Source organism: Sorex araneus, chromosome 4, assembly GCF_027595985.1.
Source record: "Sorex araneus isolate mSorAra2 chromosome 4, mSorAra2.pri, whole genome shotgun sequence".
Lineage (NCBI taxonomy): Eukaryota > Metazoa > Chordata > Mammalia > Eulipotyphla > Soricidae > Sorex > Sorex araneus.
In genome coordinates, this window is record NC_073305.1 from 174,291,589 (window position 1) to 174,317,883 (window position 26,295).

A 26,295-nucleotide genomic window follows, 5' to 3' on the forward strand; every position below is an offset into this window, starting at 1 on the left:
CCTTCTCACTCACGTATGTGACATACTTCTGTGTCATGAATTGATAACGTTTGATAAAATCTTAATAGCTTTTTAGATGTACTTCCTCTTGCCATACTGGAAAGACTCCTTACAAAATTTCACATTGCGGCGGGAAAGAGAAGAGTCATCACATTCGGAAACATGATTTATTTATTTCAATAAAGCACGGAAATTATACCGATATTTCTGGTCATATAAATTTCATGACTGCTTAAGAACCACTGTGTTTTTGAGGCAAAACTGGGCATGGCAGCCTGTTTTCCGGAGAGCCAAGCTTCAGACTTGTGTGGAACTCTAGCACTCTAGATGGCAGTCCCTCTGTGATGACAGCTGAGGCTCCCCAGGGAGTCCGTGTCTCATGAGGATCTTGGTGACATCCTCCTCGGGTCAGGAGAATGACGCTGGCCTCTGGTCACTGGCTTCTACTCAGATTCCATCACTTCCTGCTTTTCCCCGCTTCCCTTAGCAGCTCTGCAGCTGGATGGCTCTTGTTAAGCGCTGCCCCCCTCTACTCAGCGGAGTCCCTGATATGAGGGGTCTATAAAACATCCTGTCATGGTGAGAAGGGCTATTTCTGTCCACAAACATTTTTTGTTGCTGTTGTTGCTGTACTACATAATACAGCAGGAAGCAACATTGACTTTAGAATCAGGAAGACCTGGATTTAAGATATTCATTTCTTGGAGGTTGGAGAGATAGTACAGTGGGTAGGGTTTTGCTTTGCAGGCAGCTCCCTGGGGTTTGATCACTGGCACCCCAGATTAACTCCCAATTCCCTGACTTGAGCCCCAAGCTTAGAGACGGAAGTAAGAAGCCCCAAACATTGCTTGGTGTGTGTGTGTGGGGGGGGGGGCAAACGAAAACATTCTTTCTCCAGTGTCTATATAGATTAATTAGAGGTTAATGAGGCTGTTACTGATTTCATACTGTGCTTATGTGCTTATGTTATGAACTTAATGCAGGCTGCTCTTTGCACACTTCACGCTTAGATCCCCCCAGCAGAGCTAAGATCTTTTTCTGTGTGTCCGATATATACTCATTTGGATTTCCTATGTGCCATGAGGTGCCCAACATTGTGCTGATTTATGCCATGGAGGGGTATTCCAGGTGCACAAAGGTGTGTATAGATTGGGGGAAAGATAAATCCTCAGCAGCCTTGAATGTGGGGACTCACTGATATCTACCATCATGGATGTGTAACAATTAAAAAGGCAGAGATCAAGGGTCACTCTCTGGGGACCTGAGACACTTAAAGGGGTTGAGGAGATAAGCAACATAAACACAATAATGTACAAGGAGGAGGTGTGGGGAGCGGGGCGGGAGGAGACCCCAAAGAGAGAAGGGCCCAGTGGGTGAGTCATAAAATCCAGGAATGAGTTCTGAGCTGTGATCTGCTTGACTAGGGCCTTCAGTCTCCTAGATTGGACTAGGCTAGGATATCTTTGACCTTGATAGAGTGGCAGTAAAGAATGACAAAATGACATCGGCGGAACAGTGACTATGAAGAAGCAAATACAGATGTTCTGAAAAAAGCACGGCTTTGAAGGGGGGAAAAAAAGCAATAAAGGATGCAGGAATAAAGGGTTAAGACAGGTTCTTTATTTAAGATGGAGAAGCTGAACATGTTGTGATCGGTTCCAGAGGGCTTGCTTGCCAGAACAGTTCAAAATTCGCGATGAAACAGGGTATCTGAAGTTATTGAAATGCCAATCTGTCACCTCCATTTTAATTATTAAGCTAAGTATAAATTCTAATATAGCTATAGAATTTGTCAGAGTTGGAGGGGAAATGCAGTATTATATTTTCACTCTTTCTGCAGCTTGAGCCTGATATTTTGACTAGTGAAACACAGTGGGAGGGGGTTTGGGGGTGGGGGCAACGATCCAAATACTTTTCTGTGAACATTTTTGATGCCTCAGCCTTCAACTCAGATGTTCCTTTCCTAGGTTAGACTGAGAAGCAATGAGAACCAGACCCCATTAGTTTATATTTCAGTCAGTTTCTTCTCTCTAGAGAGTGGTAGAGAAGGAGGTCTTTGCTTGACTTCTTGATAAAGATCCTGTTGTACACATCACACTCGTCCTGGTTGTTTCTCACTCCCGGAAATGCCTTATTTATAGGGGGCTGATCTGACCTGAGGGCAGCTATAGATGCTGACTGAGTTTTGCTGGGGCTCAGGGAGATCTGTAGATCAGGGACTCAGTGACCTTACCTGGCTCTGTTTCCCTGGAGTTCTCACCTTTTTGAAGGGGGAGCCACTCTTATTAACAGAGAGAGGAAGTGAAGTGGCAGGGTATTTTTGTGGGCTAGCTGGAGCCCACAGCGGTTGGGCCTTTGCCTTTCACACGGCCGACCCGTGTTCGATTCCTCTGCCCCTCTTGGAGAGCCCAGCAAGCTACCGAGAGTACGGAGCCTGCGCTGCAGAGCCTGGCAAGCTACCAGTGCGTATTGGATATGCCAAAAGCAGTAACAATAAGTCTCTCAATTAGAGACGTTGCTGGTGCCCGCTCGAACAAATCGATGAGCAACGGAATGACAGTGACAGTGACAGTGACAGATTTGGACTGACACGTCTGACTTGCGGGTCCTTCAGAAGCACTCGGGGACCTAGCTGTCCTTGGACCCTCACTCAACCTCACTCAACCATGAGCATCAGCCCTACTCCTCCTCTTTCAGCTCTGTTTGCTGTTACCTGTGCTGATCTGGGGGAGTTTAGCTGGAAGTCAGTGTGTTTCTGTCTATGGCTCGAGATGCCAAACTTCTCTTGCTTTTCTCCTTGTAATTTCACTTGAAAGCTTCCCCCTTCCTGTAGCTCTAAGTGTTTCCTGCCCCCAGGTTTATCTTTTATCCTTTCTCTTCAATTTCAAAGTTAGATGAATAAACACATCTATTCTTAGAGTACATTACTTTCCTCCACTTTCCCTGTCCTCATTTAGAAGCCTTTGTTTTGACATCATTTATCATGGGTTGTCACCCTTGATGATGAGAACAGGCACTAATGAGACGAAGCTTGTCATGACTAGATCGCGGGGTCTCTGTGCTCTATCAGATGGTAATAGGACACCTTGGAGGGAGATGAGGAGGAAGCAGGAAGTGTAAGAACACATTATGGATCCTTGTGGATGAGGGACGAAATGAGACACCTCTAAACTAGAAATTCTTGTTTTGTTTTGTTTTGCAAAGGGGCAACACCGAAGGATGCTCAGGAGTTACTCCTAACTGGGCTCTCAGGAATCACTCCTGGTGGTGCTCGAAGGACCATATGGGATGCTGGGGATCAGACCCAGTCAGCCATGTGCAAATCAAACACCCTACTCACTGTACTAACTCTCCAGCTCCCCAAATCAGAAATTCTTAAAAATATCAAATACCAGAGCAGTTTTATTCTTGGCTATGGGTGTGAAGGCTGTACCAAGCATTAGAGACCAGATGCTTAAATAGGAGTTAGAACTTTCTAAAATAAATATAGCTTGTTCTTGCTGTGATTTGATCTGGACCAGGAATACAGTCTTATTTGAGTGGCAAGTACTCCCATGAATGTCTGGTATGATGACAGAGGCAAAAGCTGGTTCCTTCTCACGCGGCATGCACTCCATGGACCCTGAGACAGATGCGACTGTTCACATGCACTTCCAGCAGGTTTTCTTGATGGGGACCCATTTCTGGTTCTGAATCAGTGTAGAGTGGCTAGCAAGTGTGTGGCAGCTCATTTGGAAACAAGGGCCATGAAACAAACAAATCAAGAACACTATTGAATTTCTTCTCTGTGAATGAACAAATTGTTAAGGCACAGTATTGCCATATACAATCATCGCCATTAGCTCCTTGAAGTGGGGAGTGAGGTAGACTCAAAGAGAGTGCGTCCCTGGAGTAGGGCAGCGCCAGCCCAGCCTCCAGGTGGCCCCGGCCACCGGAAGTCACGCCCTCGACCCACCCTCAGCGCCATCTTGCCACATTCAACAGAGAAGAATCTGGGCGTTCTGGTAAGCGGTGCAAGCCAGAGACTGCTCCGGACCCCAGACCCGGCCAGCAACACCGGGGAGCCAGACAGAGGAGGCACAGCCGGTACGCCTTCTCCAGATGGAGCCCCAGTGACACTGAGCAACGACTAACCCTGCTCCAGGATATGGGACTGGGACAACTGCTAACGGCTGTTAATGCGGCCGCGTGACCTTTTCTAAAAAATGAAAACATACAATCTATTGATGCCATCCAACATGTCTGACTGTTGGAGGAAAACCTCCAAATAATGATAGTGACATTCTTGTTGAAAATTGAACATAATCAAAGTAAGGAAAGAGTAAAGTGAAAAATGTCTGCCACATAGGCAGAGGGGGAGTGGGAGGGGGGTATGCGGGGTTTGGTAGCGGATCAAATATGAAAACTTTGTAACTGTATCTCACAGTGATTCAATAAAAAATAAAATTAAAAAAAAAACAAAAGAGTGCCTCCACCTCTCTGCTTGACCCAGCTCTGACACCAACACTTAGGGCAATTCATGGCTTTAATCATCACTTATAGAATCAGCTATGGGCACCTACAAGGCACAGATGTTCATACCTCACCAGCACCAAGAGGCAGCTGTCAAACTGCACCTGGACTCCACTGGTTCTGCCCGGCGTGGGAGATGGTCCGTACCACTAAGTTTCTTGGAGAGCTGTGGACTCAGGCTGGAATAAAGAACTGCTTTTAGCAGAAAAGGAAAGTCAGTTCTAACCTTGGTACATGGGATCTGGGTCCGGCACCTTTCCCTCATAGAAAAGAATTTCAGAACATGAAATAGTAAAGCAAGATAGTTTTTATTGAATGAAACTTTTTAGAAAGATGAAAGAAAGGAAATACACATTCAAGAGAGAACACAGACTTCCCGAGAATGAAAAAGTAAAGAGACATAGAGAAAGGCAAGCAACATATGTGTTTAAGTGAGGACATGGACTTGAGGAGCAAGCCTCAAATAGATTTTTAGAGGAACTTTCATACAGTTCTTCCAAATCATTTTCTCCCTGGATTTTTGCAGACGTAAAAGTTAATCACGGCCTTAATCATAGGAAAGACTTTCACTGGTGATGGTCTTTTCATAAACTCATCCATTGCACTGGTGATGGTTTTTCCACAATCTTATAGATTTTTATATAGCTTCTCCTTATATGAGGGGTCTGCCCTTCTCTGGATGGGACCTTAAACTGATGTGTCTGTTTGGTGCCTCAGTTTCTCCTCTCCAAGGATCTCAGAATTTTATGTGGTCTTTATGCATTTGGGCTAGTTCAGGACTAATAAGTCTCTTATAAAGTTTTATTATTTTCCAAAAGTACATTACCAGCCCTCCTCCAATCTACCTGCAACATGATGATTATCATAAGTTGGAATTTTGCTGCTGTCTGCAGAAAGCTGCTTACTTCCAGTGTTTGAATAATCAGGGTTGTTTTTAAACCCAGAGAAATTCTCGAACTCATGGATCAACTTGTTGTAGTGTAAGATTTGAATGGAACCATAACTTGTCATTTATTATTATTATTATTATTATTTGATGATGATGAAGATGATGATGATTTTGCCTTATTGGGTCACATCTAGTGGTGCTCCTGGCTCTGCACTGAGGAATTAACTCCTGGCAGTGCTTGGAGGACCATGTGGGATACTGGGGATTAGAACTTCTGAACATAAAGTCGAAATTCCTCAATCCTGATCATGAGTAGAAGATAGAGAATTTGAAAAATGACCTCTTACATGTGAGATAGAAAGAAACATGATGGTGGAATAATGAATGCCCCCAACCACAGAATCAATGAACATGAGAAGTGATCATGTTTCAGTAGGAAACTCGCCACTTTGGGGTCTGGGAATAGGACAGGGAGGACACAACAACCATGGTACAGGGAATTGTTTAAACTGGAGGAAGAGATGGTGCTGAAAGGTGGTACAGTGTGATGCACGAGACCCTCTCAATGACAGCACTGTAAACCACGGTGCCAACACATTAAAAAAATGCCTCTATAGAAGCACACTTGTGAGTGGGAGGCAAATAGGCAAGCCGGGGTGTCGGGGGCCGGGGGTGGGATGGGGTGGGGGAGGCATTGGTGGAGGGAAACCGACATTGGTGTAGGGGACCTTGTACATCTAAACCCCAATCATGAATGATTTTGTAACTTCACAGGGAATAAATAAAATAAATTATTAACAAAGGCAAGACAGTATTCTTGTCTTCTACTTGGATAGTCTTATCTCCAGTGACAGACTTGGCACCACTCCTCCATCCTTTGTGCCGTGGTTCATTTTATGGTTTTCATAAAGATGCAGCGATTGGAGGAAAGTGTGGTAGGAAGTTTCATTTCTAAACAACATTTATCTTTTCAGCAAAGTAAAATAATTTTTAATTGAAAGAAATTTGGAGAGATGGGTTCAAGGGAGAACACAGGCTCCTCCAGAATGGAAAAATCAGAGAATGTTTTTGGGCCGGTTAGATATAATTTCTCCAAGTTTTCCTAACGTGATTTTCTCTGCATACATAAAAGTGAATCTGGGTATTGTCACAGGGAAAGCCATGTACAGTTGATGATCCTTTCATATTCTTTTTTTTTTTTTTTTTTTGCTTTTTGGGTCACAACTGGTGTTGCACAGGGGTTACTCCTGGCTCATGCATTCAGGAATGACTTCTGGCGGTGCTGGGATATGGGATACTGGGAATCGAGCCCAGGTCAGCCGCATGCAAAGCAAACACCCTACCCGCTGTGCTATTGCTCCAGCACCCCCCCCAAATTTTTAATTGAGTCACCATGAATTGCAAAGTTACAAAGATATTTATGATGGAGTTTCAGATGTATATTGTTCCAACACCAGTCTCTTGATAAATGCCCACTGCCCTCCAACAATGTCCTCTGTTTCCCTCCCCACCCTTCAGCCTGACGGCATTTGTCCCTACCCCCATAACTGTTCTAGTGTTCTCTTTCCTAACTTACCACTCCCACCCCTGCCCCAGTGCCAAGCTTCCCACCAAAGACTAGTTAGTTCTCTTCTTTCAATTGCCATGGTCCTTTCCTTTTCTTATCATGATCTTTAGATTTTCTTTTAGCTTCTCTTTTTCAGAGCCAGGACCATCCTATTCATGCTGGTGCCCAGGTTGCTCCATCTCTAAAGAGTTTAGGATTTGCATCTCAAAGGGATGTGGTCTTCTTACCTTTGGGCTACTTCAAGGCTTGGCAGGGTCCTTCTTAGATTTCTTTATTTCCCAAAAGCTCCTAACCCTCTAACTCTTCTATCTCTCTATCTCCTCTATCTTTCTGCCCCTAACAGTTCCCTGTGGGGGTTCCATGTTCTGTGAAATCTCTCTTGGTGCAGTGACTACTGAAGGGCACAGCAGAAGACCAGCAATGCTGGAAGATCACCTCCAATCGCATTAGTGCTCTGGCAACTGCCTCAGCCTCTTCAGCCACCTCTGGAAGTAACTCAGTTTCTTTTGTACTGCCCTTCTCTGTCCAGGAAACAAATGCATCTTCCCTTTTATTTTGTTTTTGTTTTGTTTTTGTTTGGGGGGCACACCCAGCTGTGCTCAGGGCTTCCTCCGGATTCTGTTGCTCAGGGATCACTCCTGGTGACGATGCCAGTGAGGCAGAAGCTATGGTGGCGGGTCTCTGTGTTAATTCGTGATTCCTGGGTTCTTCAGTCTCTTCAAAATATCAAATAATAAAGATGCTCAGACTCAGAGTTGGAAGGCAGAAAAGTTTATTGGAAAGTAGAAAGGAAAATGAGCTCCGCATGTGGGGAATAACTTAGTATAGCATCAAGTTAACTATGGCTCTTTTTGTGAGATTTTTATAAGGAAAGCAGATTTTTTTTTAAAAAATTATTGAATCACTGTGAGATAGTTAGAAGCTTTCATGTTTGGGTTACAATCTCACAATGACCAAACACCCATCCCTCCACCAGTGCACATTCCCCACCACCAATATCCCGGGTATCAACCCCCTTTCCCACCCTCCCCCTGCCTCTATAGCAGACAATATTCCCCATACTCTTTCTCTACTTCTGGGCATCATGAATTGCAACACAGACACTGAGAGGCCATCATTTTTGGTCCAAAATTTACTATTGGCATGCATCTCCCATCCCAACTGGTTCCTCCAGCCATTATTTTCTTAGTGATCCCTTCTCAATTACATCTGCTTTCTCCCCTTTGCTCGTGAAGCAGTCTCCCAGCTATGGGGCAATCCTCCTGGCCCTTGTATCTACTGTCCTTGGGTGTCAGCCTCATGTGATGTCACTCTATACTCCACAAATGAGTACAGTCCTTCTTTGTCTGTCCCTCTCTTTCTGACTCACTTCACTTAGCATGATACTCTCCATGTTGATCCATTTATAAGCAAATTTCATGACTTCATCTCTCCTAAGAGCTGCATAGTATTCCATTGTGTAGATGTACCAAAGTTTCTTTAAGCAGTCATCTGTTCTAGGGCACTAGGGTTGTTTCCATATTTTGGATATATCCCAAGGATGCAAAAAAGTATAGTAGAAATGACATCTGTACCTATATATTCATTGCAGCACTGTTCACATAAAGCAGATCTTTGTGTGGACCGAGAATTCGGGAGAGGAGAGGGAAAGGAGGGGAGGGGTTTAGGAGGTGAGAGGGGATCTACAGTGTGATCTGGCTGGTTTGAGTGTTTCTGGCCATCTTTAGTCTCCCTGCTCTGGGGCAGAATTTTATGTTGAACAATCATTAACTCTCCATTTATCAGCAAGAGTTCAGGATTTTGCAAGGAATAAAAGATGTAGGATGTATCAGACAAAAGTGGGACTACTCACAGCAGCTGGCAAGGGTAAACTGAGGCCTCCTCTTTCAGTTGATGGGACTCAGGACACCCACCACATGGACTATTGTGGATCAAACTTAGTTCAGTTACATGCAAGGCAAGTATCCTGCCCCCTGTGCCACCACTCCAGCCTCTATAGTTTGCAATTTAAATGAGTGATTTAGCACATATGGAAAGATGCATAACAGCCAGAAAACTGGTGGGAAAATAAAAGCCCACAAATGTCCCATTTATATCTTTGAGGTCCATTGAGGTCGGACAGACAAAAGACTGCAGGCTCAGTTTTTCTTTTCAGCTATGAGAAGGCTCTTTTTGACATCAAGTTTTGAATTTGGATCAGATCTTCTAGGCTAGGAAAGGATTATAGGGCTGAATTAGCGCTTTGCATAGTTTTGAAAGCATCCTTGGAGAAAAAAGTGCCACAAAATTTTCTTCCTCAATTTAAGAGTAATTTTAACTTAAGTGGTTCTTGGGGGCAGAGGGAGTCGGGAGTTCTGTATCACTGTATCACTGTGATCCCGTTGTTCATTGATTTGCTCGAGCGGGCACCAGTAACATCTGGTTACTGGTCTCACCATGGTGAGACTTACTGTTACTGTTTTTGGCATATCGAATACGCCACGGGTAGCTTGCCAGGCTCTAGATCTGTGTAGGAGAAATGAGCAGATGAATTTTTGCTTATTTTTTTAGGCGGGTGGCGGTGACCCCCTCCCACCCCAGGCCACACCAGGCAACATTCAGGAGTTACTAGCAGTGCTCTGGGACCATGTGGGATATTGGAGATTGAACCTGGGTTAGTGCTAGGCAAACACCCCACCACTGAACGAGCCAACCCCAAGGACAGAGAAGTTTTTAATTGGAACTTTGGTGATGGGGGTACTGAAAGTCACATACATATAGATGAGGGAAGTTAGACGCCTGACATTCCATCATATTTTAAACCAAAGATAATTCAGTGGAAACAGATTTAAAAAGGTTGTGGTTACAGAATAAGGGAATTTATTAGGTAACCAAAACTAGAAGCAAGAGACTCACATCAAAAGTTTGAAACAAAATGATATGGAGAGATAGAGATGTGGGCTCTGTAATCACAGAGACCCTGGAACTAGCACAGAAGGTGCTACGTTATTTGACTTTGATAAGCATCAAATAGATGGGATATAATGGAAATGCATTTTCTAAGTAGGAACAAAGTTGCTGTGCTATAATTTTAAAGCCAGGTGAAGAAAAAGATGGAACTGAAAAGATAAGATTGCTTAACTTCAAGGTTCTTATTCTTAAAAAAGTAAAACCCCAAAAAACTAATTTTATGCTTCTCCCAGGGGAATTACATCAGATTTGTTAACTGAAGTTATTTCTAGGTGCCTGTGTCAAAAAAGAAATTGGATTTTAGGGAGGAAAAGATCTTGGGATAGGATATTAATAAACCTGAATTTATTACCAGCTTAATTTTAGACCCATTGCCAATTGCTTAGGTGTAATATTTTTAGTGCTCTATATAATAACTTTTGTGTGTTGTGGGTCTAGATAGTTATTAATCTAGGCTTCTGTTGACAAATAGCTGCAATTCATTCGATTTCTAGTTTTGGCCAGTCTTCTTTTTCATTAGTGTTGGGCATTCCCTATAGGCAAACCTAACTTTAGAACTATAGAAATTATAACCCAAATCCTGAAGCAATATTTGCAATCCTATATACATGGATATATTATTCATAATAGCCAAGATGTGGAAATGACTTTGAAGTCCTCTGACAATTGGATACACACACATACATATAGTATACACATACATATAGTATATACATATGTGTATATGCTACACATATGTATACACACATGTGCATAGCACTCTAGCACTGTTTTAGCACTGTTGTCCCCTTGTTCATCGACTTGCTGGAGTGGGCACCAGTAACGTCTTCATTGTGAGACTTGTTGTTAGTCTTCTTGGCATATCAAATACACCATGGGTAGCTTGCCAGGCTCTGTTGTGTGGGCAGGATACTCTAGGTAGCTTGCCGGGCTCTCTTCAAGGGGCAGAGGAATCAAACCCAGGTCAGCTGTATGCAAGGCAAACACAAAAGCAAAAGTATTGCACAGCAGGTAGGACGTTTGCCTTGCAGGCGGCCACCCCCGATTTGATTTCTCCGTCCCTCTCGGAGAATACCGAGGGTATCCCTGCCCATATGGCAGAGCCTGGCAAGATACCTGTGGTGAATTTGATATGCCAAAAACAGTAACAACAAGTCTCACACATGTGTATATACATATACACATGTATGTGTATGTGTATGTATATAGGAATTTTAAACATATGTGTATGTGTATATATATGTGTATGTATATAGGAATTTTAAACATATTTAACATATTAATATTTAAACATTTTAACATATTTAACGTGTTAATTTTAATATATACATATATACATATGTATATGCATGTGCATATCTTTATATACATGTGTACATGTATATATACATAGATGTATATGTGTATGTATATGTGTATACATACATACATGCACACATATGTGTATATATAATCAATAAAATCCAGGCATATATATGTATATGTTCTATATACATAGAATGGGATATTATTAAGGCCTTTGAAGGAACTACTGTCATAGATGACAACCTGGTAAAACTGGAAGAATATTATGTTAAGGGTGAAAGTCATGTCAGGTCCTCTTTTACACGATTTCCCTTATAGGTTTCTGCAAGAACTGAAAGCTGTACCAGAGGCATATAGCTTTGTTCTTGATAATTTCTCTAAAAGACATTTGATTTTGCTTATGAGACCACATGTATATTTTTAGAGCTTAATTGCCACAGTGATTGGATTAGAAATACAATTTTTAAATTTAATAACTGGTTCTTAGTCTGGTTACAGGATTAATGTTATTAGAAAATAATGTTTTGTTTCTAACATGAAGACTAATAATAGAGAATTTTTAGATCTAATGAAACCTCTACCATGAGTTATGGCAGCCTGGCAAGGTTGTTTTCACGTAATGCACACTATTCTTTTTCCCCCCTAATTGATGCTTAAGTTACATCCTAAACTTATGGTTTGAGTTATTGCTTAAATCAATGAAAAACAAAATCTCATTTCTAGTACTATGGCTAATTTTTTGCTCTTACTCAAAGACTTAGCTGTTCTTAGTAAATATAGTTTGAAAAGACAGCAAAAGTGTTCTGTAGGGGGTATGAGGTTATGAGGAAATTATACCCTTTTCCCTACCATGTACCTCGTAGCCAGGAGATAGTTTCCTTGTTAGGTTCAGTGCTATGTCATTATAAAATCATTTCAGAGGCGGGGGGAGAGTTGGCACATGGGGTAGTTTTGAAAGACATGAAACCATGCCAGCAGAATTAGGTGGGTATTCCATTTCAAATCTGGTTTTCAAGAAGGAAAATCATTTTGGCTCATCTTTCCTTGAAGTGCAGGGATCTATTGCTCAGCTCGGCTGGAAGAATTCTTTTGATCCTCTGACACATTGAATTAATTAAGCTTCAGCATCATGGAATTTGTGAACCCTGGCTGGCAAATTTACCAAATGAACTCACCTAGTCTATAATTGCCTTAATAATAGCTTCCCTGGTAGGTCTCCCAGAATCCCCCTGTCCTCATATGCTGAGATGCTAGGAACATTCCAGAATGTACCTTATTTGATAACTATAGCACAGGGAGGAGAATAGCGAGTTTTAAAATAAAAATAAAGAACTTGCAAATCGAGCTGAAGACCTCAGATCTTTTCCAGAAGTTCTTCTAAGACTCCACGTGGTGACCACTGATTAATATCAGAAGCCTGACCGCCAGTCTAAAGAGTATATGCTGCCATACAATCTAAAGAGTGTATGAAATGCTCAGTCATCTTTAGCAGCATTTGAACATTTTAACTTTACTTTAAACAATTTTATTTCCTTTAAATTTGCATTTTTGGGGCTGGAATGATAGCACAGCAGGTAGGGCTTTTGCCTTGCACGCGGCCAATCTGGGTTCGATTCCCAGCATCCCATATGGTCCCCTGAGCACTGCCAGGAGTAATTACTGAGTGCAGAGCCAGGATTAACCCCTGTGCATCTCTGGGTGTGACCCACAAAAGCAAAATAAATAAATAAAAATAAATTTGTGTTTTCATTAATATATCATTGGTCTGGGCTGGAGCGATAGCACAGCAGGTAGGGCATTTGCCTTGCACACGGCCGGCTGTTTCTATTCCTCTGCCACTCTGGGAGAGGCCGGCAACCTATTGAGAGTATCTTGCCAGCACGGCAGAGCCTGGAAAGCTACCCATGGCGTATTCGATATGCCAAAAACAGTAACAAGTCTCACAATGGAGATGTTACTGGTGCCCATTCAAGCAAATTGATTAGCAATGGGATGACAGTGACAGTGATCTTTGGTTTACAATATTGTAGTGTTTGAAAGGTTTAATCTTGTTCCTCTGTGTCTGATTGTTACCACTGCCAGTACTGAAGTTCCAGTGCCATAGACACCACCAAAAAGATCCTTTCTCTCCCACTTCCCTCTGCTAAACACCATAGTTTCCTCTGAGTCAGGAATTAGCATTGTTGTTTCTCACTGGTGCATTTGCTTCAGTTATTTATATTCCACATATGAATGAAACCATATGGTAATTGTCTTTTACTTACTTGTTTCACTTAGCATAATCACCTCAAGATCCATCCATTTTGTTCCAAAAGGCACAGTTTCATCTATTTTAATGGCAAGGTAGTATTCCATTGAGGATATCTACCACAGTCTATTTCTTCAGTCATCTGTTCATGGACATTTGGGTAAGAAAACATAGGTGATACACTAAGACCTACCTCAACTTAAGAAATGTGCTTAGACACACAACTTAAATAAAAGGGAAACAAAAGAGAAAATAAACAAGTTACATAAAATCAAAAGCTTTTGCTCAGCAAATGAAACTACCACAGAAATAAAAGAAGTGATTGGGAGAAGATACTTGCATATGAGACATTTGATGAGGGCCTAATATATAGCCTATAAGAATAATTCACACAACTCATGAGCAACAAACAATACGCATTTTGGATTTTATGAAATAAATGTAAATGGATAAAAATAATAGAAATAAATAATAAATGCCTGCAAAGCGAACGCCCTACCGCTGTGCTGGGCAATAATAAATAAATCACATTCACTGTCACTGTTATCCCGTTGTTCATCAATTTTTTCGAGCGGGCACCAGTAATGTCTCTCATTGTGAGACTTATTGTTACTGTTTTTGGCCGATCCAATCTGCCAGGGGTAGCTTGCCAGGCTCTGCCGTGCAGTCACAATACTCTCAGAAGCTTGCCGGGCTCTCTGAGAGTGGTGGAGGAATCAAACACGGGTCTGCTGCGTGAAAGGCGGACACCCTGCCTCTGTGCTATCGCTCCAGCCCAGTAATAAGTAAATAACAGAAATAAATAGAAAGAAGTAGAAAGAATATGAGAAATTTGTTTATTTTTTGTTTGTTTGTTTTAGGACCATACCAGGGAGTGCTCAGGACTTACTCCTGGTTCTGTCCTCAGGGACCACTCCTGGGGTGTATGTGGGGTGGGGGTTATTGGTCAGGGAAGGGTGGAGATACTCTTGGGGTGCTGGAAATCAAACTGGGATCAGTCTCATGCAAAGTAAGAGCACTACCTGCTATACTGTCTTCTTAACTCTGAACGTGAAGAATTTTTCAATAATCTTTTTGCCTTTTCTTCCATTCTAGAAATTAAAAAAAAATGTATAAAGCTTGAAAAATAAGTAAATAGCAAGGGGATTTGCAGAAAATGGAGTGAATGAGAGGAATTTAAAAATTAGCCCACATCAGGGCTGAAGAAACAGTACAGAAGGTAGGGTGCTTGCCTTGCATGCACTGACCTGGGTTTGCTCACCAGAAGTAATTCCTGGGCACAGAGCCAGGAGCTATCCCTGAGCATCACCAGGTGTAGTCTTAAAAACCTAAAAAAAATTTAGCACATATAGCTGTATTGCAGTTTTTCTGGATTATGAAATGAAAACTAATAAAAATAATAAAAATTAGTGCACTTGAGGCTGGAGTGATAGCACAGCAGGTAAGGCAAGTTTGCCTTGCATGCGGCTGACCCGAGTTTGGTTTCCAGCATCCCATATGGTCCCCCGAGCTCTACCAGAAGTAATTCCTGAGTGCATGATCCAGAAGTAACCCCTGTGCAACGCTGGATATGACCCAAAAACTCAAAAAAAATTTAGTGCACTTAAAAATTAATTGAAATAACATTACCATTATGTTTATTTTTTATATTTATTTCTTCCTTCCTTCCTTCCTTCCTTCCTTCCTTCCTTCCTTCCTTCCTTCCTTCCTTCCTTCCTTCCTTCCTTCCTTCCTTCCTTCCTTCCTTCCTTCCTTCCTTCCTTCCTCTCTCCCTCCCCTCCCCTCCCCTCCCCTCCCCTCCCCTCCCCTCTCCTCTCCTCTCCTCCCCTCCCCTCCCCTCCCCTCCCCTCTCCTCTCCTCTCCTCCCCTCCCCTCCCCTCCCCTCCCCTCCCCTCCCCTCCCATCTCCTCTTCTCTCCTTGCTGTGCTGGGCCAGGTGTGGTGCTAGGGATCATACCCATTATACATGTAAGACATATGCTCTTCTATTTGAGCAACATTCTTGGCCCCATATTTTCTCAAAGGCAACTGAATATACACCTATCAGATTGATATATTTTGCAAATTCACCAAGCAGTAATAATCCAAGAGCAGCAAGTTGAGCCTATAAGATTATGAGTGAAAGAATTATATATGGTTCTGGAAAAAAATATACTTCGAGAGGAAAAAAAATTCTATTTTGAGCAGAGAAACCAAGAAGGCAAGGGAAATAAAATTGTCTCACGAAGGATGTTTGAGGCAAAATAATTTTTGTCAAAGGAAAATTTCCACTAGTTCTAAGGTTGTATCTGCCTTGTAGCATGTCCTCAGCAAATATATGTTGAATGCATGAGCGAGCACCAGGCTTTGTCGGAGTAGTGTCATGTGAAACAGGGATTAGATAGGCTCTGTTTGGTCCCATCGATAGAATTTGAATCGTTCTGCTTAATGGAAGAAATAACCATTCAGCTACTGCGCATCCTCTGGGGTGGATTAGCGCAGACCGTGTCACTGCGGTGTGAGAGCCGTGGGAAGGTGCAGGGTGTGAGCACAGACCAGTTAGGTCCACTGGGCTCCCACCTGATTCTGCCATGCTGTAAAGACAGCTTTGTTTTTAACTTTTCTTTAAATCACTACTCAATTTTATCATTCTACTTTTGTTGAGACTAATGTTGAGGTTTTAATAATGTCACTGGACTTAAGAAGAAGAAATGAAACATGTCCCCAGGGAGTTAAATAAGACAAGCCTGATGGTCAAGATGGGTCCACCAGGGCAACACCAAAGATGAGACACAGGGAACACACATTCAATCTTTTAGTGGTTTGGCATATTTTAACTTTATTAACACTACTGTTATTTTAATGTAGATTATTATAAACTGTGTTTATGTAATATGTATAACATAATATATATTGATATTCTAAATTAATATAAGAATTTTGAAAGTGCAAAACAATTCCTTTCTAAAAGTATGTTAGTTTTCCTATATTAGTTGGAGAAGAACTACCCTTACCAGCTACTCATTCTGAGCCTTCCATTATGAGTTTACACGTGTCCCCACCCTCCACCCCCTGCAAATCCACATGCTGAAGTCTCCATCTCTGCATATGATCCTATTTGGAGGCATGGTCTTTCCAGAAGATAACAAGTTAAAATGAGGCTATTAGGTTGGGCATTAGCCCATTATGACTAGTGGTGTTAATAAAAACGCAAATTTGGAGACAGACATACATATTGGGAGAATACCCTATAAACACGAAGATAGCAATCTGCAAACCAAGGAATGTGGCCTGAAACAAATCCCTTCCTCATGGCCCACAAAGGACCTGACCTTGCCAATAACTTCTCTGGTACTGCCTGTCCAACAGCTAGGCAGCAAATCTCTGTGGTTGCAGACACCTACTTCATTAGAGCCTTCTGAGCAAACTAATACACTTCCAGAAAAAATTGTGCTTCCCTTCTCTTCAAATTGCAAAATGAAGAACATATTTGTTTATCAGAGAAAAAAATTTTTCCCAGAGCATCCATTTTTTTCTTATAGGCCCTAAGATTTATTTTTCCTAATGTTGTGGTTCCAGTTAACACAACTTCAAGCAATTGGGACTATAGCCACCAGCAAAATTTGAAGATGGCACATTAAGCTGAATGAGATGCTCTGTAAACAAGGAAGACCGTCTTCTCATGGATGAGATACTTCTCATGCGGGGCACAGATCTCTAGTTACACATCTTACATTGTGTCTGTTAGGGTTTCTGGTCATATTTACATATGAACAATGTTGGGGCTGACTATGAAAGGAAAGAAATCGACAATTTATTTGAGGCATTTAGCCCATTGCAGCTTTTATTCCTCTGAGCTGATCTATCCCAGTGGAATACAAGCCAGCGAAAAAATATCTTTAAGCAGAGATTTTATTGAAGACATGATTGGTTTTGGTTTAGTCACTAAATTTCTGGCTTGTAGTGCCAGCTGCATGGTGTGTAAGCAGTACACCAGGAATACACTTCTCCAGTAGTCTCTTCCTACACCATCTGTTGTTCAGTATATTTCACACAAGGTGGTATTTGAATGTGGAATTAAAGTCTGTGTCATTTTTCAGTATGGGTAAGACACTTGCTGGTTATGTCAGAGTAACCCTAGAATATCTCTGGAATTCAATTTACTCACTAGTCCTTTTAATCAGACCTTCACACAAATACCAGAGCATCATGCTCAAACTCTGTCTCATGCAACCAGTTGTCCTTAATCATTTCAGGGAGGGTTTGCCATTCATTTTCATCTTTCTTGCAGAAAATAAATTGATTGGAATTTGGGGTTGGATTTAGATAGAGAGCCTGGAAGTGCTTGTATTTGAGCGACTGGGGCAGGAAGATCGAATGGGGAGGAAATCAATTAAAGCAAGAGTCCTGGGGCTGGAGCGATAGCATAGCGGGTAGGGCATTTGCCTTGCACACGGTCTACTTGGGTTCGATTCCCAGCATCCCATATGGTCCAGCGAGCACCACCAGCAGTAATTCCTGAGTGCAGAGCCAGGAATAACCCCTGTGCGTTGCTGGGTGTGACCCCAAAAGCAAAATAAATAAATAAATAAAATTTAAAAAATAAAGCAAGAGTCCTGTAAGAAGATAAGAAGACTGAGTATGGTGTGTCTATATTCAGACAAGTAGCTGGGAAAGGCAATAGAGGACCTGAAAGAAGAACCTGCAAATTGATTCAAGTTGAAACTTCTCAGAAAGATCCAAGACAATTGCTCCATCTTTCCTCCACTGGGGATTTCTAGAAAAATGAAATGTAAAGGGCATGTTGGGTTCCCTGGAAGACAGATTGAATCGGACGTTCCTCAGTCTTTCTGCTGATCAGATTCTTTCCACAAGACAAACAGAGCCTCCTGAAGCGTCCTGAAGCAGTGGAGTCTGATTTAAAGTCTCTCACTCCACTTGTTTAGAGCTCTTGGCACAGGCCTGGGAATGAAGATGACACTGGAATCTCTGTGTAAAGGATGCACAAGGGCTTTTAAGGGCTTTTAAAACCATAAGGGCTTTTAAGACCACTGGGATTCCTTATTGTGTTCCTGCCATTAGGGCCCTAGTACGTCCTGCTATAGTTCTGGGCCATTGAATAGTCCATGTCTATGAATAGTTCATGCTTCTGTTTTCCTGTATTTGGCTTCTGGCTTCTACTTTCACAACCAATTACTTATGTGTTGTTGTCTATATCAAGGCAAACCCTAAAAGAATAGTGTCATAATGGTTTATGTGGAAGACTCTTCACCAATCGCTGGTGCACTGATCCTGGGTAAAGTGTTGTCTCTGCCATTTGGAAAGGTCACATGGTATCTGTGTGGTGGCATGACAAGACGTAGGGGGTCTGCTAATGGACTGAAAGGGGTCTGATAGCATTCTGAGAGCTGGCCAGTCAAATCACAGCCCCCCAATAAGCTACAATGTGCACCACAGTCAGATTAATTCAGTGGTCTGAAACATTATTCCTGTCCTATATATTATCTGATTAAACTCATTTCATTACTGCTTCTCAAGGTGAAAGTTTACATTATTATTTGGCATGGATGACAGGACATCCCACCAACTCATCCACTAAGTGAGTATCCATTTACCTCATCTTTCCTCCTTCACTTCTGAGGGTGACTCTATCTATGGGGGCATCAGATCACATAAAAACAGATTGAAATGTGTTTTAATGAAGGAGAGACATCAGCGGGAAAAAATGATGCTATTTTTTTTCTGAGGAAAGACAGAAAAATATGATGGAGGAGATGGCATTGACAAAAGTCAGCAAGGTTTGGCAGGAATTATTAGGGAAAGGGGGTCCCATCTGACATAGCAGAGGCTGGGCCAAGGTACACTGATAAAAACAAGTGAGGTACTGACACACGCAGCAGCTTGGAAGGCTATCTGAAACTCCACTGATAAAGCTTGACATCAAGGAGATATTCTTATGACCCTGCTTCTATGAAGTTGGAAATTCAAAAGAAAAGTAATCAGTGGTTGTATAACCTGAACAGCAATTACCTAGGATTGGGGGTACAACTATCTGGGTGGGAACACAAAATCTTTTCAGGCTGTTGTAAGTTTGCATAGCGAGTAGATCAAAGTATATGTGTGTAATCATTTATCAAGCTTCACACTTAAGATTGTTGCATTTTACTATCTTCAAAATATGCGGCACTTTAAAAAAGCTAAACTGAGGGAAGTGTACATAAAGACTAGCATATTTAAAATACTAATATAGCAGGAGAGGTGACTGAGTTGTCGATTGTGTGCTTCATGTGTGAGGTACTAGGTTTGATGCCAAGCATCGTACATACAAACATATATGCACATGTTTATGTATCCACTAGCACAGTCAGAAAAGCATATTAGACTCCAACCCTGATTTAGCAATTTATATTTCTTTTTTTAAAAAGCTTTTTGAAATTTAAAATTAGGCTCTATTAACACCAGGCGAATACATTAACACTCTGATTTTAAGATTAGATTCAATAAGTGTGTAGCTTTAAATATTTATTAACTTAAAAATAGATCACTGATAATGTTTGTCTCATATTTTTTTTTGGCACCCACTTTCTATGATTTGGGGAACACTCCTTTTCATGTCAAAAATGAATAAAATTGTGAAAAGTTCAGATTTGATTTATTTGAGGAATACGTATCTATTATCTAACTCATGGTTGTGAATGTGTCTATAAAATATACCCAGAAATAGATGAAGAAGTTTCTACACACATTGTATTAGTAAAATACAAGTATTGATGAATGTTTTGTTCTCTATCCCGGAGGCCACAGACACCACAGAGATGAGATCCACCCATCAGATCATGATTTCAAGCAGCCGCTCCCAAACTATAGCTATAAAGATCAACTTGATGAACACCTGCTGTTGGATACATATCACCACACTCTTCAGTTGCTGCCCGAGTTATCGAGACTTTGATGCGACATCATCAGCAGCCAGACACCAGCAGCTATGAACTTTGGGCCAGAGTCTGGACCACTAGTGCTTTGTGCTACAGCAGCCACTAGGCAGGAATCAATTTTATTTTACAAACATTTTAGAACCCTTTCAAAGCATCTGTGGTTGCCAAACATCAGTAGAGTCACAGATATTACCCCGGTCATATAAGCATGAGCGCTAGATTCTTGCTTGGACCATAGCGGCACTGTTCACAATAGCCAAAATCTGGAAACAACCCTAGTGCCCTAGAACAGATGACTGCTTAAAGAAACTTTGGTACATCTACACAATGGAATACTATGCAGCTCTTAGGAGAGATAAAGTCATGAAATTTGTTTACAAATGGATAGACATGGAGAGTATCATGCTAAGTGAAGTGAATCAGAAAGAGAGGGACAGACAAAGAAGGACTGTACTCATCTGTGGAGTATAGAATAACATCACATGAGGCTGACACCCAAGGACAGTAGATACAAGGGCCAGGAGGATTGTCCCATAGCTGGAAGACTGCTTTATGAGCGGAGGGGAGAAGGCAGATGGAATAGAGAAGGGATCACTAAGAAATGATGGCAGGAGGAATCAGTCAGGATGGGAGATGCGTGCAGAAAATAGATAATGGACCAAACATGATGACCTCTCAGTGTCTGTGTTGCAAGCCATGATGCCCCAAAGTAGAGAGTATGGGGTATATTGTCTGCTATGGAGGCAGGGGAGGGTGGGAAAGGGGGGCTATACCCGGGATATTGGTGGTGGGGAATGTGCACTGGTGGAGCGATGGGTGTTTGATCATTGTGAGATTGTAACCCAAACATGAAAGTTTGTAACTATCTCATGGTGATTCAATAAAATTTAAAAGAAAAATATTCCTGCTTGGATCAACTAATACCCAGAATTTATCTCCTTCAGAGAAACAGAAATGAAGAAGAAAGGAATTCAGTCACATTAATGAATAGGGACAAAAATATAGTCAACTGCATTACAACTTTCTAAACTCCCTGTGAGTTATTTCAGAGCAAAAGTTCTCTCAGAATTTCCTGAATTGATAAAATAATTGGAAAAGGGAATCAAGAAGTTTGAAAGTTTAATTGAAAATTTAGTAATTCATTTAAATAGAAATAAGAATTTAAATAGACTATCAGGACTCAGCAGTGGTATGAGAAAAGACTCCCTGCTCCCGCCCCCAATAAAATAAAAAGAGCCACAGTGAAAAGAAACAAAACAACAAAACCAGTGACCTAAAAGACAAAGCACATGACATCATCAATAAAGTAGAGGTAATAAAAAGAGTTTTTGAAGGAAGACGCTATTAGATATATATTTGTTCAGGAGGAACGACATCAACATCATAGGAAATCTGGAAGAGAGGAACGACATCAACATCATAGGCAATCCGGAAGAGAGCAAAGAGAGATTAGGGAAGGATGACCGGTAGAGGAACTAACAGCTGAGAACTTCCCCAGTACAAGGAATGAGACTTGTGCATGAATCTAAGAGACCCAAGGAGTGCCAAGCAAAGTAAACCTTAACGGAACATTGAGGCACACTGTCAGAAGAAAGGCAAGAGCCAGAGATAGACTCCTTAAGGGAGGAAGAGAGAAGCAAAAATTTAGGTACAAGGGAACCTCCGGAAAACTCATGTTGTAAGGCCCAAAAGCAGACTTTGCAGCAGCCATGGCAAGCTGTAGCTAACATTTAGTCTCAACTAGGCCTCAGTTTCTGTTTCCCTGAAGCAGGACTCGCAGTTTCTGGTAAACTCCTTGTTGAGTAATTTGCCAAGATACGGAATTGGGCAGTTGGATCTGGCCTGTCATGAAGGGTCACTGTCCCCTCCTTAGAAACTGTTGCTAACCATTGCCTAATTGCTGACCACCATTGTCATAGGCCAATGCTAAAAATAGATCAGTATAAATTGCTCCTTAACTCTGAACCCTATAGGAACTGCTTGTGATTTGGAGTCGGGGCCCTTGTCCAGACTCCACTCTGTCGGATGAGTCTTGGACCCTAGCTCGAGCTAGCGCTGGCTCGGGCTAGTAATAAAGTTCCTTTGCTTTTGCATTATCGTGTGTGGACCTGGTCTCTCCACAACTGGGGATCTGAAACTTGGGCAGAACAATGTTGGAATTCTCAACGAACTTCTATAGGTTAGCGGGAAGTGGATGATATATTCAAAATGCTAAGTGAAAGGAAACTCCAACCAGGAATTATTAACCCTGCAAGTTTATCACTTAGATTTCAGGGAGTGATAAAAATGTTTTTAGACAAGCAACAACTCAGGGCATTGATTGAATTTAAACCAGTTCTACAGGTTATACTGAGTTGTCTCCTAAAAATGCAAGGAAACACCACTTGGAAGCAGAAAGATTTATTAAAGTCTTACAATGGGGGCAGAGTTTATTTAGGTGACTCATAGACTGAACTATAGACTAAAATTTAATAAGGAAATAAACACAGAATTCTTAATGTACATACTCTAGATGTTCATATATGTACATATATACACATGTAAAAGTACATTATCTTCAAAGAAAAAAACAGTTAAAAGAAAGTAACAAGAGGAGGCAAATAGAAGCAGATCATTGCATACAAGACCAAGGTCAAAGTACAAGTGGAAAAAATAAGATGAAGTCAAAAGAATAATGGCAAATGGCAAATTCGATATATAAGAATAATGTAATATGGCCTATTAACAAAAATAAAGATAAAAATTCTATTTTTTGAACACAGAGCCAAGAGTGAGCTCTGAGCACTGCCAATTATAGCCCCCCAAATAATAAAAATAAAATAAAAAATATAAAAATAAAGCTTCCATATTACCCAACAATTCTACTTCCTGACATATACCCCCATAAAAATATTTGCTCAAAAAGATACTTGAAAATTTATGTTTATTGTTGCACTAAATATAACAGTCAAACATGGACACAACCAAAATATCCAACAACAGGTATGCAGTGACAAGAAATGATGAAATCTACATTTCATTGCAACTTGAATGAATTGTAGGATATCATTTTAAACAAATTAAATCAAGGAAAGAAGGAAAACTACTGTGTAATCTTACTTATCTGTGATCTGTTGAGAAACAAGAGAATAAACAATATCAAATGATGAAATGTTGGAATTTGACTATAAAACTGAGGTGACAAAGCAGATGGCAAGGGAAGGAGACCAAGAAGTGTCTTGTGTCCTTTGGTGGTGGTGAAGATGCAGTAACTTCATACAAAAACTCATAAATGTTAACACTGTTGTAACCATATTACTTAAAGCACAATAAAAGTAATTAAAAGTTAAAAGTTAATGCTTAGTTCTTTGAGATATGCCTGAGGTGTATATCACATAAAAAATATCTTTAACTAAGTGATGTGAAAACATTGACTGAAATATTCACATTTTTTGACCCTAAAGATATGTGCACAAATGTTAACAATTTAATGATGGTTTAGGGAAGATAGCACAGGATGTAGGTTATGTGCCTTGCATATGGCTGACCCTGGTTCGAATCCTTGGCATTACATATGGTCACCTAAATATTGTCAAGGGTCACTCCTGAGCACAGAGCCAGGAATAGCCCCCTGAGTACGACTGGGCTTGTTCCTGAAACAAAACAAAACTTAACTATGCCACTATAGTTTGAAATCTACCGTAAACAATTTCTTCTGCTGCTCTTGACTAGAAGTTCAAAGTTTCACCTCAGCATTAATGCTGCTAAGAGAAAATGTTGCAGAGACTTGGGAAACTGGAAGTTAGCTAGAAGGGGGTTAAACTCAGGATACATAATCTGGTAGACTTCGTGTCCTTGGGAATTTTCTCTTACCTTTCAGAGGTGTTAATTTCCTCATCTGTAAAAGCAGAACAACAAGTGCTTGCCTCAATGTGTACTTTTTTTTTGTCTTTTTGGGTCACACCCTGCAATGCTGAGGGGTTATTCCTGATTCTTCACTTAAGAATTACTTATGGTGGTGCTTGGGGGACTATCTTGGATGCCAGGGATTGAATCTGAGTCAGCTGTGTGCAAGGCAAATGCTTTCTCTGCTGGACTATCGTTCTGGCCCACAATAATGTGTAGACCTCGATAAATGAATTTTATGACAAGTGAGGATTGCTTCTCTCTCTGTCTCTCTCTCCCTCTCTCCCTCTCTCTTTGTCTTTCTCTCTCTCCCCCCTTTCCAGTTTTGGGGACTAGAGTGATAGCACAGCAGGTAGGGTGTTTGCCTTGCATGCAGCCAACCCTGGTTCGATTCCTCTGTCCCTCTCGGAAAGCCTGACAAGCTACTAAGAGTAGCCTGCCTGCATGGCAGAGCCTTGCAAGCTACCCGTGGCATATTTGATATGCCAAAAACAGTAACAACAAGTTTCACAATGGAGACATTACTGGCGCCCGCTCGAGCAAATCGATAAACAATGGGACGACAGTGCTACAGTGCTATGCTGCCCCATCATTCTCTAATAGGCCAGCAGCCACACAAGATGAACTTAGGACAGTGGTGTAGGTTTAGCGACACTTTGGTGGTGGTGAGTTGCAGTGATTTTCTCCATCAATAGCATCAACTTGAACATTACTATCACCTTGATACCTCCACTATCATACTTAATAAAAATAAATTAAAAAAAAACTAAAATAAACCCTCTTGGGAAGGTTTGTTGTTATTCCTGGCTTCCATGCTGCCGGGTTCAAAGGACTGGAAAGGTACCTTGGAAAAGCCGCTTTTCTGATTCATTTGGCCTTTGGAATTGGTTTGTGACTTATAGACTCAACTCAGACCATAATGATGTCATTTCCATCTTTGCAAATGTGGCGTGCTCGCGAATCTGAGCTGCAGGGATAGCTTTATGAAATGAAATTGCTCCATGGTGCTTTAAAGGGAAATTGCTGCATCAGCTACATGGCAGTGTCTATTCTGGAAGCTAATTGAAATGGCTCTGGCAGATGCTGGAAACAAATGCTGGGTTACATTAGCTTATGGGGGTCACTTTGTCCACAGCGTCACATGTAAAATTTGTCTCTTAGGCCTGAATCCTAGGACAGGAAAATACACAGTATTTGACCATTGCCTCCTATAATGTGTACATGAACATAGCACGTGCTTCTCGATGTCCAAGTAATGCCCATTTAGCTCTGTCAGAGATAGGCTTGTGTCTTGTGCAATAATAATACCTATATCCTTTGGGGCTGGTGGACACAAATGTCATGTGAAAGAGATTAAAAGACAAAGTTTATGGACAAGTGAGTTGTTGTATTTCTGCATTTTTCTTTTTTTGGGCCATCGTATCAATATCCTTTTAGTCTCTGTTTCAACAAACATTTATTGAGTTCCTACTAATATTTTGGCTTGAAGTGATTTTACAGCCAGTAAGGTACACTTGCCTTGCATGTTGCATACTGGGGTTCAATCCTTGGTACCCCATATGTCCCTTGGATCCTTCCAGTAGTTATCTCTGAGATCAGATCCAGGAGTTAGCCCTGAGCACAGTCGTGCCTCATCCCCACAATTAACCAAAAAATTAAAAACTTTTATTTGCTTTTCAAGTCCTTGAACACTTATGTCTCTTGCCTGTCTCTATGTCTCCTCGCTTGCTTCCTCTGCTCTGAAAGAGCTCATGTTCTCTCTTGAGTCTGCACTTTCTCTAATTTTCTCCCATCACATCTTTCTAAGTTTCTGTAAAAGCTGTCTTGCTTCACACACACACACACACACACACACACACACACACACACTTCATTGGAGACTTACAATGTGCCAGCACACTCTCTAATTTTTGTTTTCACTCATTGAGTTCTCAGTCATCCTGTAATTTCTGTCTTGTAAGCAAGGCAAGTGGTGGAACTGGGACAAAGAGGATAAGTGACTTGCTCAACATTTGTTGAGTATTTTG

General features: G+C 41.3%; 1 protein-coding gene across 1 annotated transcript in view; it reads left to right on the forward strand.

Moving 5' to 3' along the window:
* The window catches only part of SAMD5 (sterile alpha motif domain containing 5), a 115,345-nt gene extending 94,258 nt beyond the window's left edge, over window positions 1-21,087 (forward strand). The window contains exons 2-3 of the mRNA XM_055137105.1: window positions 18,987-19,047; window positions 20,246-21,087. Of these exons, the coding sequence (XP_054993080.1) occupies window positions 18,987-19,019 (33 nt within the window). The 3' untranslated portion in view covers window positions 19,020-19,047; window positions 20,246-21,087. The remainder of the gene's footprint in view (window positions 1-18,986; window positions 19,048-20,245) is intronic.
* Window positions 21,088-26,295: the final 5,208 nt, after the last annotated feature.